General features: G+C 38.6%; 1 protein-coding gene across 2 annotated transcripts in view; it reads right to left on the bottom strand.

Moving 5' to 3' along the window:
- MAN1A2 (mannosidase alpha class 1A member 2) overlaps positions 1–17,407 on the bottom strand; it is a 141,963-nt gene that overhangs the window by 85,996 nt on the left and 38,560 nt on the right. For both annotated transcript variants that reach the window (XM_083852256.1, XM_083852257.1), the window contains exon 3: positions 5,174–5,270. In XM_083852256.1, the coding sequence (XP_083708382.1) occupies positions 5,174–5,270 (97 nt within the window). The remainder of the gene's footprint in view (positions 1–5,173; positions 5,271–17,407) is intronic.

Here is a 17,407-nt window from a genome sequence, read left to right on the forward strand (position 1 = left end):
GAAATAAATGACAAATTATGATTTTTAAAAGCAGGCAGCTTTCACAAATAAGCAGATAATCTGTTTCACCAATACAGAACCTACAAAGGTTCATATCATGTTATCTACCCGTAAATATCTTTAAAAGCCCACCAATTGCCAGTTACACTTTTCAAAAGCAGCACCATACTACTAATGCTTTGACTCCGCTGCTGAAAAGGCACTATTCAAGATTTTGGCTGACTGACTACACAGTTTGATAGGCAACACTTTCAGCAGACTCTACTTTATAGTTTACAGTCATAAGGGTCAGACACCTCAAAAATACTGTCAAGAGATTCTAGTTGCAGGTCACCTAATGTAACCTCAGGAGGCTTTGTTTTAAGAGTCAAACTACTAATTGGGGCAGCCCACAAATGTTCCTGCAGGCATGCTTCAGTGAGGCACTGGGAATATTGCTTTGAAGTTTATCACCTTCTCTTATTTATTTTTTTAATGACTTAGAATTAAGATTTATTACAGCAGTGAAGGCCACCTCATCTCCCCATTTCTCACTCAATCCTGAACCCTGCTAGACCATGTGATGCTGGGAACACTGAAGTTCATCCTGGCATAGGTATCAATACACACTATCTCAGAGGGAAAAAGGAGTCCAACAGGGAAGACTGAGGCCTTATTTACCTTTTATATTGAATCACATTTACCTCATTTGCAAGATTCAATGCAAAAGGATGCTGTGTCAACCAGGGGTACCACCTCCTTGCTTAGACATCCTATGAATTGAGATGGAAGTACAGCAGGCTCCAGTAATGGCAGAAAATAGTTTGGGTCTAATAATCTTTGGGATTAACAATAAAAGCAGCTTTTGCTGAGCTTTTTATTAAAAATAGAATCAGATTTCAAAAAGAGTTCTGTAATGCTTCTATAAAGGCAAATACCACTGGGAATGGTGTCGTCATTGGTGATAGAGATTGGTAACGTACTAGCAGTAACAATACAGCCTGGATAGTCCTTGATACAAGAGCAACCATCTTTTTTTCCCTTCTCCATCAACCACCCACCAAGTCAACAATATCTGGTGCTATTTTAGATTTGATATATCCTGAGGATATTACAGAAAAGTTTTCCATTGAAATAGCCTTTAACAGAGCAATCATAACATGATTTGGCTAAAAATTAAATGGCACAAAATAGCATCTGGATTTCAAAAGGACCAGAGCTCAGAGAATTGGCTGGGAGAGTTAGCAGGAACAAGAGAATCACAGACCTGAATGTGGGAGAAGTCTACAATTTCCTTCAGACAACAACGTTAAAACTACAAAGAATAAGCATTCCAAAGGTGAATAAAGTAGAAGGTCCTCCATCCTCATTAGGAGATATAGAAGAAGCAAGCAGAGGTGAAATGAAAAAAACTAGAGTAAAACAGTAATTCCAAATAATTCTAAAATATTGCATCAGACACTTTAAAAATGCTTGCCATATAAGGAAAAAAACTCATTTCACATGCTGAAATAAGATCATTTATAGCAAATTAATCAACAGAATTTCATGTTAATTCAACAGCAAAGATTACACGATCATACAAGTGAACACTGAAAATTTTCATAATAACTTCATCAGCTGGATAAAATATACAGAGGCCATGATTTAGAGATGACAGACAACTAGGTAAAAAGCAAATTACATCATGGGATGCCTCCAAAGAAATTTTTTTTTTCTGATAGAAATTCAAAGTATTGCCAATTTTCAAATAGCAATGAGAAATTGCCTAAGCATACCGCAAAGTACTCTGAAAACCTAAGAAATGTCTTTGTCTGTCACAGCAGAAGCCTGTTGCTCTCTGCTCTTCCCTGCAGTCTCACATTACCTCCTTGCACTATGCTCAACGCTGACTGAATTTTTAGACTCTTCTATTTCACTCTTCAAACTCCCCATCCATTCCAGATGCTTTTTTCTCCTGAGCATGCTAAATTGTTCACCTTCCCCCCCAGATAGCTCCATCTGACCCAATCATCTTCTTTATAAAGGAATATAGAGAAGTAAAACAAATAGCACCTTTCACACCATACTGAAGTGTAACAAAACACGTTCCAGTGCATGAACAAAAGCAATCAATGCCAGACTCCAAGTCATTTGTTTGCAGTAAAAGCGAATAGTCCTTGCTGATGGCTGGTATACAAACTGAAGTTACTCTCCTATTAATTTAAAAAGGCTTCCATGCACTATAAATTTGTGGGGTTTTTTGTTGTTGTTTTTTGTTTGTTTGTTTAAAAGTATTTCAGAAATTTTCACTTTTTAGAAGATCGCACTCCATTGCTGAGAGCAGGGGAAAAAAGTGGAGTGCCTTGTTCTCCCTTCACCTTCCAGTATATGTTTTTTTAAGGTTGAAGTTCACCATACATGTAAATTTGACAAAAAGCAGCTTGAATATAAATAATGTTATAATATAGCTTATTAATTTGGTAAGATATAAGAATGGTTTCAAGATAAAATTATGGGGAATAATAGCAGGGACAGACCCCCCAAAAATCTAAAAATCCTATTTAAATATTAAAAAGCTTTTGAAACAAGTAATTTGACTCATTGGTTGGAATAAGTTTCCTCTGGAAGGTTTTCCTAATCTGTATTTCTATCATCCACAAGAAACAAATATGAGGTTTAAAGCAGGATAAATAAAGTAAATACCAATTATAATGAGAACCAACCTCACACAATGTCATTAGCCAATTACATTATAATAAAAGCCAATAAAAATCTTGATTTAAAGCAAACATAATAAATACTAAAACACTTAAGGTATACACTGCATAATCACACTTTCTGTTGTTGTAAAAAATGGTTAAATGATAAAATTTGTACCTTTCTCAGATCACAGAATCACAGAATCACAGAATCGTCTAGGTTGGAAGAGACCTCCAAGATCATCTAGTCCAACCTCTGCCCTAACACTAACAAGTCCTCCACTAAACCATATCACTAAGGGCTACATCTAAACGTCTTTTAAATACCACAGAATAGATGAACACAGTGTGAAGCTCTCAAGAGAAAAAAAAAAAAAGAAAAAAAAAAGAAAAAAAACCACCACCCTACAGTCTTAGAAGAGCTCCTTTTTGTGCATTTCAAAATAAATGCATGAACTTCATTGGTCAGTCATCTTAGGTGTTTTGTATTCTGGACTGGTCCCGGCTTAACCTTGTGGTGGTTTCACACTGATGGTTGAAGGAACTCCACCACACATCTCTCTCACTCCCTCTCCTCAAAGGAAAAGGGGGAGAAAATACAAAGGAAAAGGGCTCAAGAGTTGAGATAAGGACAGGGAGATCACTCACCAATTACTTTCGCAGGCAAAACAGACTTCAGCATATGTGAGAGTAATATAGTTTATTGCCCATTACTAAGAAGCTAGAGCAGTGAAAAACTAAAAGCAAATTAAAAACACACCCCCACACACACTCACACACCCTCCTGTACCTCCTCTGCCTGAGCAGTGCAGGGGAACAGCAAATGGGGGCTGCAGTCAGACCCTAAAACCTCATCTCTGCCACTCCTTCATGGTCACTCTGTGTCCCTGCTCCAGTGTGGGGTCCCTCCCATGGGATGCTGTTCTTCCTCAGCTGATCTTGCATGGGCTTTCCACAGGCTCCAACAGTGGTCTATACCACAGGTGGCAGTTCCTACCAGACCCCCTGCTTCACTATGGGCTCCTCACCACATGCTGCAGTTCTGACCCAGGGCCTGCTCCTGCAGGGGCTCTCCATGGGCCGCAGCCTCCTCCAGGCCACATCCACCTGCTCCACCGGGGGCTCCTCCACGGGCTGCAGCGTGGAGATCTGCTCCATGTGGGACCCATGGGCTGCAGGGGGACAGCCTGCCCCACCAGGGGCCTCTCCACAGGCCGCAGGGGAACTGCTGCTGCATGCCTGGAGCACCTCCTGCCCTCCTTCTGCACTGACCTTGGGGTCTGCAGGGCTGGTGCTCACTTCTTGCTCTCCCAGCTGCTGTTGCACAGCAGTTTTTTTCCCTTTCTTGAATCTGCTGTCACAGAGGCACGTTCAATGTCACTCATTGGCTCAGCTCTGGCCAGCGGTGGTTGAATTTTGGAGCTGGCTGGAACTGACCCTGATCTAACGAGGCAGCTTCTGGACTCTTCTCACAGAGGCCACCCCTGCAGCCCCCCGCTACCAAAACCTTGCCACGTAAGCCCAATACAAACCTTAATCACTAACTCCAATGTTATGTGTTTTGTTACACCAGAGAATGAACCTAGAGAGCCTCCAGGGCTCAGTCCTCAGCAGTCACAACTACTTCTTTTATACTGTCAGTCTTACAAAATTGGAGACAAAAAATAGATTTCTTTCCTGGTATGAGCACCAATAAAATACTTGCAATTTTCCAATCGCAATTCCACTTATTCTGTCTTAAGGCATATATACCAAAAAAAAAGCAGTACTGCTGCAGATTGCTGAGATTTTAAGGAAGAAAGGTCCATCTAGTTATCTATTCTGATCACATATATGCAACGCATACTATTCAATTTTTTTGATCTTTACCTTCTTCATGTTTCATACTGTTCAAAATGCCATTTGTAACACATTCACACTCCATTGCTCAAATATTCTCACTTCATCCTTCCAATTTCTTCAAACCTTTCCCCTACCCTCAAATTTCTATATTTTTCAACTTTTCTTTCTTTCATTCAGGTCTACATAATCAGGATCCACAAGTCACACATCAGGTAACAACACCACTCTTATCTATACTTTTTTTTTTAAGCTACTTAAAAACTCATCTTGTTACAAGCAGCTTTTCAGCATCTTGCATATACTTTCTTGTATCATCCTCCAAGAATTAAACATAAAAATTTAGACAAGAAGAGGTGAGAGTTTTATTTTTAAGACAAATGTACATTCATTGTAACCCCAAATGTCATCACCACACTACCTTATATATATATATGTATATATACACATACACAAATCAACAGTGTGCATAGACACAACTTTGCTTTTGCAACAATAAGAACAGGTTACTCCCAAAAATATAGTTTAGTGAAGTTACTCACTAAACCACCAGTGAAGTAACTGACAATTCTGTGATCCTCATTTATACTAAAACATAATTTACTATAACACTTGGATAGACGTTCAAGGAGAATAGCATGAACAAAAAAATATAAAATGAAAATATAGCCTACCAAATATGTTGGTGGAATGTCCTTTCCTGGCAATTGGTTTGAGCTCATTATGTCCCCATCCATATTGCCTATAATTGTCCCAGGCATGCTTCATCATCTAAGAGAGGAAAAAAATAGGAAAAAAAATAGGATTCAGTTATGTTGTGAAGCTACTTCGTACAAATACAGTATTTTATTCCTTATTTGAGACTTCATCTCTCTCACTCATCCCTGCATACTGATGATTATATTGCTACTATTTCTATTTATTTAAGAAGTCAGATTAGATATCATGAGTAAGTTTTGAAAACAACTTGAATCTATTTGACTTGAGCTAGAGGATGCTCTGCATTAGTTCACTTACTTTTTCTTGGACTTAAATATATACACAGACATTAAGAAATTAATGAAAAATACTGGCTAATACCCAATCTGCTAGCCTGAAGAAAACAAACAAACAAAAATATAGCAATATTTGAAGCATAAAAGGGATTTATTTATACTGGTGCATCAGAGCATGACTAAAAACGTTGCAAAAGGCATAATACATTTTTTTATTAGCAACACCTACTTGACAGAAATATACTGTGGAACAGCCTCTACCATGAGAAATGCCATAAGCTTTGTTCTTTAGAAAGTATAATGAACAAAGCAGTAGAAAATTCACTCACAGCTTAAGGTTCCTGTAATTGTTGTTCCACAAAACACTCTTTTTAATAGAGATTTATACTACATAGTAAACAACTACAAAAAAAGAAAAGTCTTATTGGACCACAAGTATTAGTTGCACACATCAGCTGCTAAGCAGTGCTCTTATGTATTTGCTAGAACTTTCAAAATTCTTTGTTTGCATACAGCTGAAATTCAGCAGCCACCAAATTGCAAAACTGAAAGTACAGAAATGCAGTTTAATCGAATAAGATTAGTTATCTAAACAGATCAAAGCATGTACCAAGGAGGAAATCTGATTCTAAAAGCCACTGCCCCAGACACAAGGAAGTTAGGAACAAACCTTTTCTGAACAAGAGTTCTGAATCAACAGCCATGCAGCTGTATCCACAGTGTTATACATACGTTATTTTTCTATCATGTCTTCAAAATTGATATTAAAATATTGTTAAAATAAACAAAAGCCTCCAAAAAATGTACAGAACTTAAATCACAATACCCATAAGTTTGGGAAATGTTCCCTAAGAGGAGAATATATGCTTATGCAACCTGTAGACCTATACGAACCCTTTAAGAAGCTGATTATATCGCGTCAAGTAAATGCCATGATTTACAGGAATGCAGTTTTTCTTATTGTAATTTGAGGGTCACCATGCTCACAGAAAATGTGAAGGGACAAGCAGATGTCAGCTAAGAAGTAAGATGCAGTCATTTGCCCTATTAGCACTAGCTCACATGGAAGCAAGACACCGGATCTTTTCTTACTGAGTTCAGGGCTTAGAGGAAGTCAGCATCCAGTAAACCCAAATCTTTTAAAAACTGTATCCAAGCTGTCTACTGAGATACGCAAATCACGAAGTCCCTGTCTCTCTACAACCATAGAAGAGATCCTTGTCCAACCCACACAGCCATAATTCATTTGAACATAAAGACATGAGGAGGTTGAAGGGAGTCAGCTCATACCCAGACAATAACTTGAAACAGAGCAGAGGTGAACATACAGACATGCTCTTGTGTTAAACTGACATCAACCTAGACACAGATATCCCTCTCAAGATGGCATTGGTCCCACTCCTACTGTGCACCATGCCAAGTCAACTTCTATGGCTGTTCTCAGTTTTCACACGATTAAGATTCTGACACATGATTAGTCAGGTCTGCTTTTTTTTAAAGTGTCATGAACCTGTAACGTAAGAAAAAGAGAACACAAATATTACACTTAAAGAAGAGAGGAGATGTTCATTAGTATTGACAGATTCTTTAGTGTTTACTAAGCACTTACGTAATTGATCAATAAATAGTCACTAGAAAACGCAGTAAAACCCTGATCATAGGTAGCATAGAATAGATAGGTAGTATAGCTCTAACAGTATCCAGAATCAATCTACTCTTTATATACATATCTGTACATATATATGTATATATATGTTTCCTAAAGATCATAGAGTCAAGAACCACAGCTTCATTCATGCTGGAAGAGACCTCGAGATGACCCCAGGCCAACCCCCTGCTCAAAGCAAGATCAGCTATGAAATCAAACTGGAACTGCTTGAGGCTTTATCCAGTCAGGATGGGACAAGACATTCAAGGTCTTCCTGAACTGTCCTGCTCAAAATTGCAACATGACACTCCTAAAAACATTACATTGGAAAAAAAAAAAAAAAAAAAGATGAATTTTTAGAAGGCACTAGAGGATAGAACTAAAGAAGCTAAGCTCTTATCTGAGTTTGGTAACAGATGGATATCTAAACAACAAGGTGATCATGACATGGCAGCTCTAACCAACGTCTTTCCAAAAAAGGGGGAGTTGAGCTTCTGAGACCTTGGAATGTATCAATGAAATATTTCATGATGAAGAATCAAATGACCACTAACGTTTTAGCTCTGTAAAATTTCAGACAAAGCATAGACAAATACCAGTATAGATCAAAAACTGGCTAAGCCCAAAAGAAAGAGCAATAAATTGTTTCCTCATGGCAGAATGTTAACCATGGAATATTCCACCGTCCCCACTTGCTATGCCTACTGGGGTCTGAGGAGAAGGTGTAGATTTTGGCAAAGATTTTTTGTTTGCAGATTATTTAGCTCTGAGGAAACTACAGACATCACAAAGGGCTAAAACAGAATCCACCACTACCTAACATGTTTTTATATCCATAAGTTCGTACGATATAATTTCTCCTAAGATAAAATTCAAGAAAGATAGAAATTTTAAAGGAACCAATTTCACCAGATTCATCCATTAATGGAAAAGTAACTTAAGAAAACACTATTGAGACCCAAAACACTGTCAAACACGACACTAAGGCATAGTTGACTGCATCATCCAAGGTTCTGAGAAAGGAAATCATATTTTGTAGAGACTAAGCTACTTTCATAAACATGAACGGGTGTCTTTCCTGTCACCTCTGCCTCTCCCAAACAGGATACAAATCAAATGGTATTATAATTCCCCAAGAATTTTTTTATCATTTTTACATTAGCAAGTCAACTGATCTTTTCCAAATGAATACTGAACGTTATTCAAGCACACAATGTGATGCTCTTGTCTACCACTAAATGAGCAAAGACTTGATTATATCAGGTTAGCAGATAACTGCACATTACATGTAAGGGAGAAGCCCCACAGCTCCTGTACACAATATTAAGTTTTGTGAGGATGATGTACCAAGAGATCTAATAACAACATCGGATTTCTGCTGTTGCCAGAAGTGGTAGCAGGATATACTGTAGATGTAACACCTATATAACTGGAAGCAGTTGTGCAGGCAGAAGCTTGTGAGAAGACAGGACAAGATGTGTCCCGCTGCCAGCTAAAACTTTAACAGAGGATGCCACTTTGGCTCAGGAAGTATAAGTAACATGACCTCCTGATCTGAAAAGCAAGATTATCTCTACAATTATGCCAGAAAGCATTTATGTAATGAAATTTGTAAATACTGAATTATAGTTGCCAGTAGGCAGTTGCAGGCTTTTCCTTAAAAAACTTGTCTTTACAAGGATAGGGAAGTTTCAGACACTGACAGGAACATCAGCACTAATGGTGATAGAAAGAAGGTAAAAATATTTGAGAGGAAAAAAAAAAGAAAGAAACACCCTTTCAAGAAGCCATTACAGCAGAAACTTAAGCTCAACTATGTGAAAGAAAAAAAAAAATCAACTTGTCCAAGGATGCATCAATAATTCCGTCAAATGAGAAGTGGAAATTTCTATAGCTGAAATTTCCACACCAGACAACAGTTTGCCAAAGCAAGCCCTTGGAGTTGATGGCATATAATATGAAGATCTTGTCATGTGGCCACCCAAGAATGAATGTTTTTACTGATGGAATTCTCACTGGTTCTATTAACTCCAGATGACTGATCTTACTTTTGACAGGAAAATGATTCATATGGAATAGGTTCACTGAATACCAGTCTTGAAAATGTTTATCATGGGACGCACCCAAAATACATGTCAGCAAGACAGCGTTGCATGTACAGCTTGAAGATTCTACCAAAAAAATGAATTTGGACTCTGCTACTATAGAGCCAGAATGGTAAGAAGCGGGGTATGTCTCAAATGAAACTGCTTTTGTAGGTACACCATATCTAGATATTTTTACTGACTTTAGAACGCATATGCCTCGTTCATTGGATCTGATCCTCTGCAGTTGCTGAGAAATCAGTATTTTATAACAGCAGAGCAGTAATGTGTCTTAACAAAACCACAGTTTTAACAGTAAAAGGAGGTTACAGTGATGAAAGAGAATTTTGTCAGGAAGTCCCATCACTACAGCAGTGTGTTAAAACAATCTGTATTATGAATTGCTATTTCTAAAAGCCCCTTTCCACTCCCTGAAAAAGGGCAGACACTTAAAATTAGCAAACTAAATCAGAGTCTTAAGAAATTAGCAAATAAAGCCATTTATCAGCAAATTGCAAAGAATGGCTGTGCCTACAAATCTATCTTTTTATTGCCATCCATCAGGAATACGCATAACAGAGACAACAAATAGGCTTTGCTTTCAAAGGAACATATTCTGGTTAAGAGTATGATTTCAAAAGATTATGTAAAACACCTCTAACTTCTGTTTTTAAATTAGCAAAGGACTTGCTAGACAAGCTTATTGCTCAATTGGCAGATTAAAAATTAATAAGCACTTTCCTACTGCCTGTGGAGATTACTTTCTGGAGATTAAATTGAGCAATGATCTTTTCATTGTATAGATAGTCTGATGTTTGAAGAAAATTAGAAAAAATATTATTTTACTCTTGTGGGAGCTACAAATTTCTACCTAAACAGAAATTACTTCTGGCATCAGCCTATACCTCCGTCATGCATATCTGAACAATGCTACTGAAAACATCTGTTTGGAACATGTTCCTAAAACACACAAAGAGGGGTTTTCCTCATTTACTGATAAGCATAGTAACAGATCCATTACTAAATTGAAAACAAAATGTTTATTAAATTAATGCAACATGGGAAACTTGTTTGTTTGCATAGAAGACAAAGTGTAAGACACCTGATGGATCTAAGGGGACAGTACTGCAAATGGTGCGAACCAGAACAGTAGATGTAAATGGCCTAAACTTGGAAAGCTTACAGCAGTGGAATGAGTACTCAAATGTATGTAAGCAATACAAAAACTTTTTTTTTTAACATGACAAATCCATATGTTTGAAATTGTGTCTTCTCATGGTTTCAAGAGAAACCGTCAGAGTAGTTTACTTATCCTGTGTTCAGAAAACTAAAACCTCACAGATCACCTTTGTAACAGGACTTCACAGCAACCACTAGAAAGTAGTTGTTTTCTTCAGTGTTCTAACTCTTGCCTTTTCAGGCAATCCAATCAACTTCACCAGCTTACTCCTGTACTTCTGCCAGTTTTACCATACCCTTTTTTAAAGTGAAAGACTAGAACTACATGAAGCATGCAAGATGCAGAAGCACCTTCGTTCCATACACAAGCAAAAGAACCTTGCCTGTTTTGTTCTCCCTTCCTAAAATAGTGAAGGTTTGCTTTTTGTCTGCTATTACGCACTACAGTGACCTTTGCAAATAACTACTACAGTCACAAGTTCTCATTCTCGAGTGGTAATATGACAAGGTATTAGGTGATTTTTTGTGTGACGTTCTAATTTCTTTCCCTCCCAGTCTCAATATGCATCATTTTATATTTATCTGAGAAATAAAAGGGGAGTTAAGAATCACTCAGTACCACTAGATTTTTCTGTGATTCTTCAGTCAGGCCTCAGTTTTCTACTCTGAATCTCCATGTCAGCTAAGTTGATCATAACACTACTGTGGTGGTATTACCCTCCTGGGCAGCTGAACTCCACCACTCCCCCTCCTCAAAGGGAACGGGGAAGAAAACATGATGGAAAGGGCTCAAGGGTTGAGATAAGGACAGGGAGCTGACTCAACAATTATCATCACGGGCAAAACAGTCATCATAGGGAGATTATTGTAATTTATTGACTATCACTAACAGACTAGAACAGTGAGAAACTAAAAGCAAACTACAAACATCTTCCCCCCCATCCACCCTCTTCTGCATCCCCTCTCCAAGTGGCACGGGGGAACAGGGAATGAAGGCTGCGGTCAGTCCCTAATACTGCACAGCAGTTTTTTTTCCCTTTCTTAAATATGCTATCAGAGAGTCGTAACCAATGTTGGTTATTGGCTCAGCTCCGGCAAGAGGCGGGTCATTTTTGGAGCTGGCTGAAATTGGCTCTTATCACCACTAGGAAGCTTCTGGACCCTTCTCACAGAGGCCATCCCCTGCAGCCTCCATCTACCAAAACCTTAGCACGTAAACTCAATACAACTACTCATCCATTTTCCCCAAATAAATTTATTTGTAATGTTTTATAGCATGGATCTCAAGCACATGACCTCTATGGCCTCCAGCACCATTTATTTTTATGCTCTACTTTCTGCCTTTAACCAGTTTCTCCAGGACAACAGGGAGACACAATCCTCAAGCCCCAGACTGCTTAGCTCAACAGCTGTTAGTAATGAAACTTGACAAATGTTTTATTTGACATACTGTGTTTATAGCTATCAGAATTCCTTTGTTTGTGCATCATGTCATCATAAAAAAAAAAAAACACATTGGGAAATCCTTGGTACTTGTGTTCAACGATTTTATTCCCTCTTCTAGTTTCTGTTAATCTGCACAGTTCATTCATCAAGCATAGGAGTCTGTAGTTCTTTGATCTCTCCTTTAATCCTTTTTAAAAATTGCATCTTGTTAGGAACCTTCTAGTTCTCCAATAAGCAGCAAACAAGAATACATGTGTCCTGGTTCCAGTTAGGACAGAGTTAATTTTTCCTCATAGTAGCTGGTAGGGTGCTATGTTTTGGATTAGGATGAGAAGAGCGCTGATAACATGCTGATGTTTTAATTGTTGCAGAGCAGTGCTTACACCAGGCCAAGGACTTTTCAGCTTCTCGCTGTGTCCTGCCAGCGAGCAGGCTGGGGGTGCAGCAGGAGCTGGGAGGGGACAGACCCAGGACAGCTGACCCAAACTGGCCAAAGGGGTATTCCATACCATCTGACGTCATGCTAAACAATATATAGGGGTGGCTGGCCGGGGTGGGGGGCCGGCTGCTCGGGGATAGGCTGGGCATCGGTCAGCGGGTGGTGAGCAATTGCACTGTGCATCACTTGTTTTCTTACACATTATTATTATTAATACTATTATCATTATCACTATTATTATTATTATTGTTATTATTATATATATATATTCCTGTCTTAATAAACTGTCTTTATCTCAACTCACCGGCTTCACTTTCCCGTTTCTCTCCCCCATCCCAGAGAGGGAGGGGGGAGGGTGAGCGAACGGCTGTGTGGTGTTTAGCTGCCAGCCGGGTTAAACCACAACAACATGTCAGCAATGCAAATCATGAATGCAAATCTCAGAGCAAACTAAGTCACAGTTAACTGTTGGAAGTTTCAGGTATTGAAGTATTCTATGTACATGGTCAATGTTTTTGCGGAACATGCCATAAGAGTTGACTCATCAACTACTAGTTTACATTGATATTTTACAATGTTGTTAATACACAATAATTCTGACATGTAATCTCAAAGTATTAACAATCAACTAGATTCTTTATGTTAAAGAACATTCTGTTACATATTCTACGTTGCTCTGGGAAACACAGAAGAAATCCTGCAAAGATGACTAATAATTAGTAGATTTTTTTTACTGCATTTAAGAAGATGCTTTGGCTTTCCAGTAAGAGTCTCCATAGCTGCAAAATACACATTGTACTTTAGATCCTGTGTATTTTAATATAAAGGCTTCTCCATCCAGCCATAACTCATTATTTTTGCTAGCAAAATCTCCATAGTACAGGAAAAAGCTGCACATAAAATGCAAAATTTAAAAAATCACCAAAAAGTTCAATCAGATTTCATGAAGCTTTTTGACCTAGTAGTTCTGACAATAAGTAGTTTACCTGGGATTTTGCTCGCTTTTGTTTGGCTGATTGTAATAAAAAACAAGGAAATGCTTCATTTTCCTTTATTTTACTTTGCATTTATAAATTTTAAATACTATAATTGTGTTAGTTCATTGTTGAAAGACAGGTTCTTTCATAATGAAAGAAGTCTGAAAGAAGTTACCTTTAAAAATGAATATGTTCTTGAATTTTTAACGTTTCCAATAATTTAAGAGTACTAGAAAATTCTGCAATTGCTACAACTTGATTTGTTTTTTTAAATACCTTCAAACACCCAAACTTGCATTCTTCATTAGTAGCACATTTTAAGTTACCAGCCAAAGCAAACTATCTCAGATATGCAGCTGAAATACTGCACCAGCTACGCACTGAGAAAAAGTTTTATTATCCTCCTCCTGTCTGAGCAGAATGAATACACCAAGTTACAAACATACATAGTCACATACATAAATTAAGTTTTACAACTGTTAAAATGAGGAGTTTTTTGTACAATCACCAGCACGTCAGGATGCAAATCTGTGCAGGGCCATTCCTAACTTGCCTGTACTGGCCAAAGTGCTGATCACACAACTTTCAATCTGATAAAGACATTGAAAATTAGTTTACCAACAGACAATCCTATGTCTTGATGAGAAAGAGTCCATACTTACTTTACGTAGATTTCAATTATTCAGTAAAGATGAATATCATCAAAGAAGTACAGTGAAACTAGCTTAAAGCCAACATAGCTGTTTTCAATATGCTGAATTCCACATGAGGATCCAGAATATTTCAAGAGTGTTGAAACAGAACCACTTACTAAAACGTATGCACACACATGTAGGGAGTGTTACCTTAAATACTAAAAAAAGGTAGGTCATAATATTTATTGCATTTCATTTTTATTATGATCAAAGCCAGAAGCAGTAAGATATAAAATACAGTGCAAAAAACTTAACACAATATATACTAAAAAACCTGATGTCCTAATCAAGTAGAAGTCTGAATAAGTTGACTGAAAGCAAATACACTGTAGTGTCAGCTAAGGAAAGTATGTAAGTTTCAGTAAAGAAACTGCTAAAATATATTTTTAAATGCTGAAAGAAGTCCCACACTCAAAAAAGGAGGCCAATTTGGCTACATCAGAAACACTGCAATTACAGAAAATAAACGAGATTTAGCAATGGAAGTCATATGAACAGTTAGCTATGAAAACAGGAGTTATGCAGCCTGAAAGAAATATTTAATCATGTATACGTCTTTTCTCCTGCACAGCTCTTTTCTCAATAAGCACACAAAACAGAACTCAGGTAATGGATACTTATTCTTTTTAAGATGATTTCTTAAAAGAATAAGGGTTAGGCAATCTTCCTGTCTATACAACTGTCACTCACCACATACATTTACAGTAGCCTTTGAATCCATTGTCTAATTTCAAACTTGATTTCACAGAATTGGAGGAACCAGGCATTTGAGACCCCTACTTTTTGTGAAAAAATAAGAAATCAATGTCTCTGTAAGGAAGATGGACAGTAATGAGTACCCCAGCTGAGAGAAACGCAGTTATAATCCGTTCCTTTATTCATTCAAAGTGACAACATTTAGCATACAGGTATCTCTAAACCAGGCACAAAACACATTGCGATTCATGCAGTCAAATAAGAAGATAAGAGGAAGTTCACAGTAATGTGCGCATGAGAGAGAAGCAGAGGGTGGTATAAGGATATGTAGGTCAGAAAGACATAGGAAACCATTAGTTCTGCTGCTTATAAAGCTGTTACTTCTCAACATTGTTAGCAGCCTCTTGAGCATCACCCAAAGACCATGACGAAAATACATTTTAATCATCTCTCTTCTTGGCACATTCTTATGTTTCCGAAATTGCCTCCGCTACTATGAAATAAATTATTCCCTCTCTAAATAAACAAACACCTCCCTTCTAAATGGTAGCATATTGGAATTCACGTTTAAAAAAGACGATATGCTTTAAGTTTTGCTGAAAAACAGATTAAGTTCACTGGCAGAACTCCAGTCAGAGCACTGTTCCTCACTCACACAATGTCATCCAAACTCAGCAATGACTTGTTCTGCAGGTGTCAGATGCTATAAAATTGGCATCCAGGGTGCATAGGGGACAGTTAAAGATGACTTGCAACAACTTTTGATTAAGAGGCTTGCTCAATGTTTTGCCAAAAGGCTATGACAGAAGCAGGAACAAAACCTAGATCTTGCTGTATTGAAAACAACTTCTCAGAAATTAATAAAACATCTCCTTTCAAGTCTGTGTCGTGAAGCTTAATAAGTTTGTGAACAAGGAGCAAGCATGCTACAGAGCCAGAACCTTCATTCACTTCACGAGCGGCTTATTCTGTGAACAACACCCACCCTTTGAGCTGAAAAAGGTTCTATGTACAATTAGTACTGCCTAATTACATGATTGCATATCATAATGAATACAGAACAAGTACAACAAAAGCTTCAGAGAACTCTCAGACTTTTGCTAGCACACCTTTGAAATCTAGAACACAAAAACTATTTCACTCTATTTACTTAAACTGCACATTTGTTCCATTCTGGTAAAGCTTTCTTCCAGCTGACAGGCTTAGCTAACAGACTTCATAGAACAGCTGCAGTTGGAATAGACCTCTGAAGGTGATCTGGTCTTACTCAAGTAGGGTCACTGAGAGCACGTTGCCCAGGACCATGTCCAGACAGCTTTAGAAACCTGTTCAAGGAGGGAGATTCTGTAACCTATCTAGGCAACCTGTGCCAGTGTTCAGACACCCTCACAGTAAAGAAGTACTTCCTGATGTTCAGGGGGAGCCTCCTGTGTTTGTGCTCACTGCCTCTTGTCCTGGCACTGGGTACCACAGGGGAGAAAAAAAAAAAAAAAGAAAAAGAAAGCCTGTCTCAGCCCCCTCCTTCAGGCATTTATACACATTGATGAGATCTAACACACCCCACCCCTACTCCCCCACTCTCTCTGTCTTCTCTACATTAAAAAGTCACGGCTTTCTCAATTTTCCCTCATATGAGAGGTAGTCCTTAATCATCTTCACAGCCCACCACTGGGCTCTCCCCCAGCATAGTGTCGTTCCCCCCAAGTGCAAGGCTTCACACTTCCCGTTGAACTTCATGAGGTTCTTACCAGCCCATTTCTCCAGCCTCTCCAGGTCCCCTCTAGACGGCAGCACAACCAACCCTCTGGTGTTTCGGCTACTCCCACTTTTGTGTCATCTGTAAACTTAATTCAGGGCATGTTCTGCCTCATCATCCAGACCATTAATGAAGATTTTTTAACAGGACTTGACCCACTACTGACCCCCTGGGGTGCATCAGTAATTAACTGACCTCCAACTAGACCACACCATTGATCACCACGCTCTGGGCCCAAACACTCAGCAGCCAGTTTTCAATCTATGCCATTGTCTGCTCACCGAGCCCATACTTCAACAGCTTCTCTGTGAGAATCTTACTGCGTACAGTAAGATTTCCCCTCATATACTAGTCCAGTCATTCCATTGTAAAAATTTATCTAGCACATCTTCCTGTTCACGCATCTACACTAACTACTCCCAACTATCTGCTTGTCCTTCACAGGCCTGGGAACATTTTCCAGGATTAGTTGCTCCATCACCTTCACAAGAATCAAGGTGAGGCCAACTAGCCTATAGCTTCCTGAGTCTTCTTTTCTGGCCCTTCGTGAAGATAGTAGTGACCTTTGCTATCCTCCAGCCTTTGGGACCTTCTCCTAGATGCCACAATTAATCTAAGATTATTGAGAGGTTTCACAATGACATCAGCCAACTCCCTCATCATTTATGGGTGCAACATGTCTAGGCTCATAGACTTATGTATGGCCAGTTCGCTTAAGTATGTCCTGACCTGACCCTCTTCCACTAAGGTACTTTGTCCTTGCTTCAGTCTTTCTGTGACCTTCCACACCTTGGATTCCTGAAGGCCAGTCTTACTAGTAAAGACGGACAAAGAAGGCATTCAGTACATCACCTCTTTCCACCTCCTGTATAACCAGATCTCCCATCTCCTTCAGGAAGGGGTCCACATTTTCCCTAGTATTCCATTTGTCATCTATGCACTTAGAGAAGCCCTTCTTGTCATCTTTGTCATCACTTGTCAGATTCAATTCTA

The sequence above is a fragment of the Anser anser genome, assembly GCF_964211835.1.
Source record: "Anser anser genome assembly, chromosome: 1".
NCBI lineage: Eukaryota > Metazoa > Chordata > Aves > Anseriformes > Anatidae > Anser > Anser anser.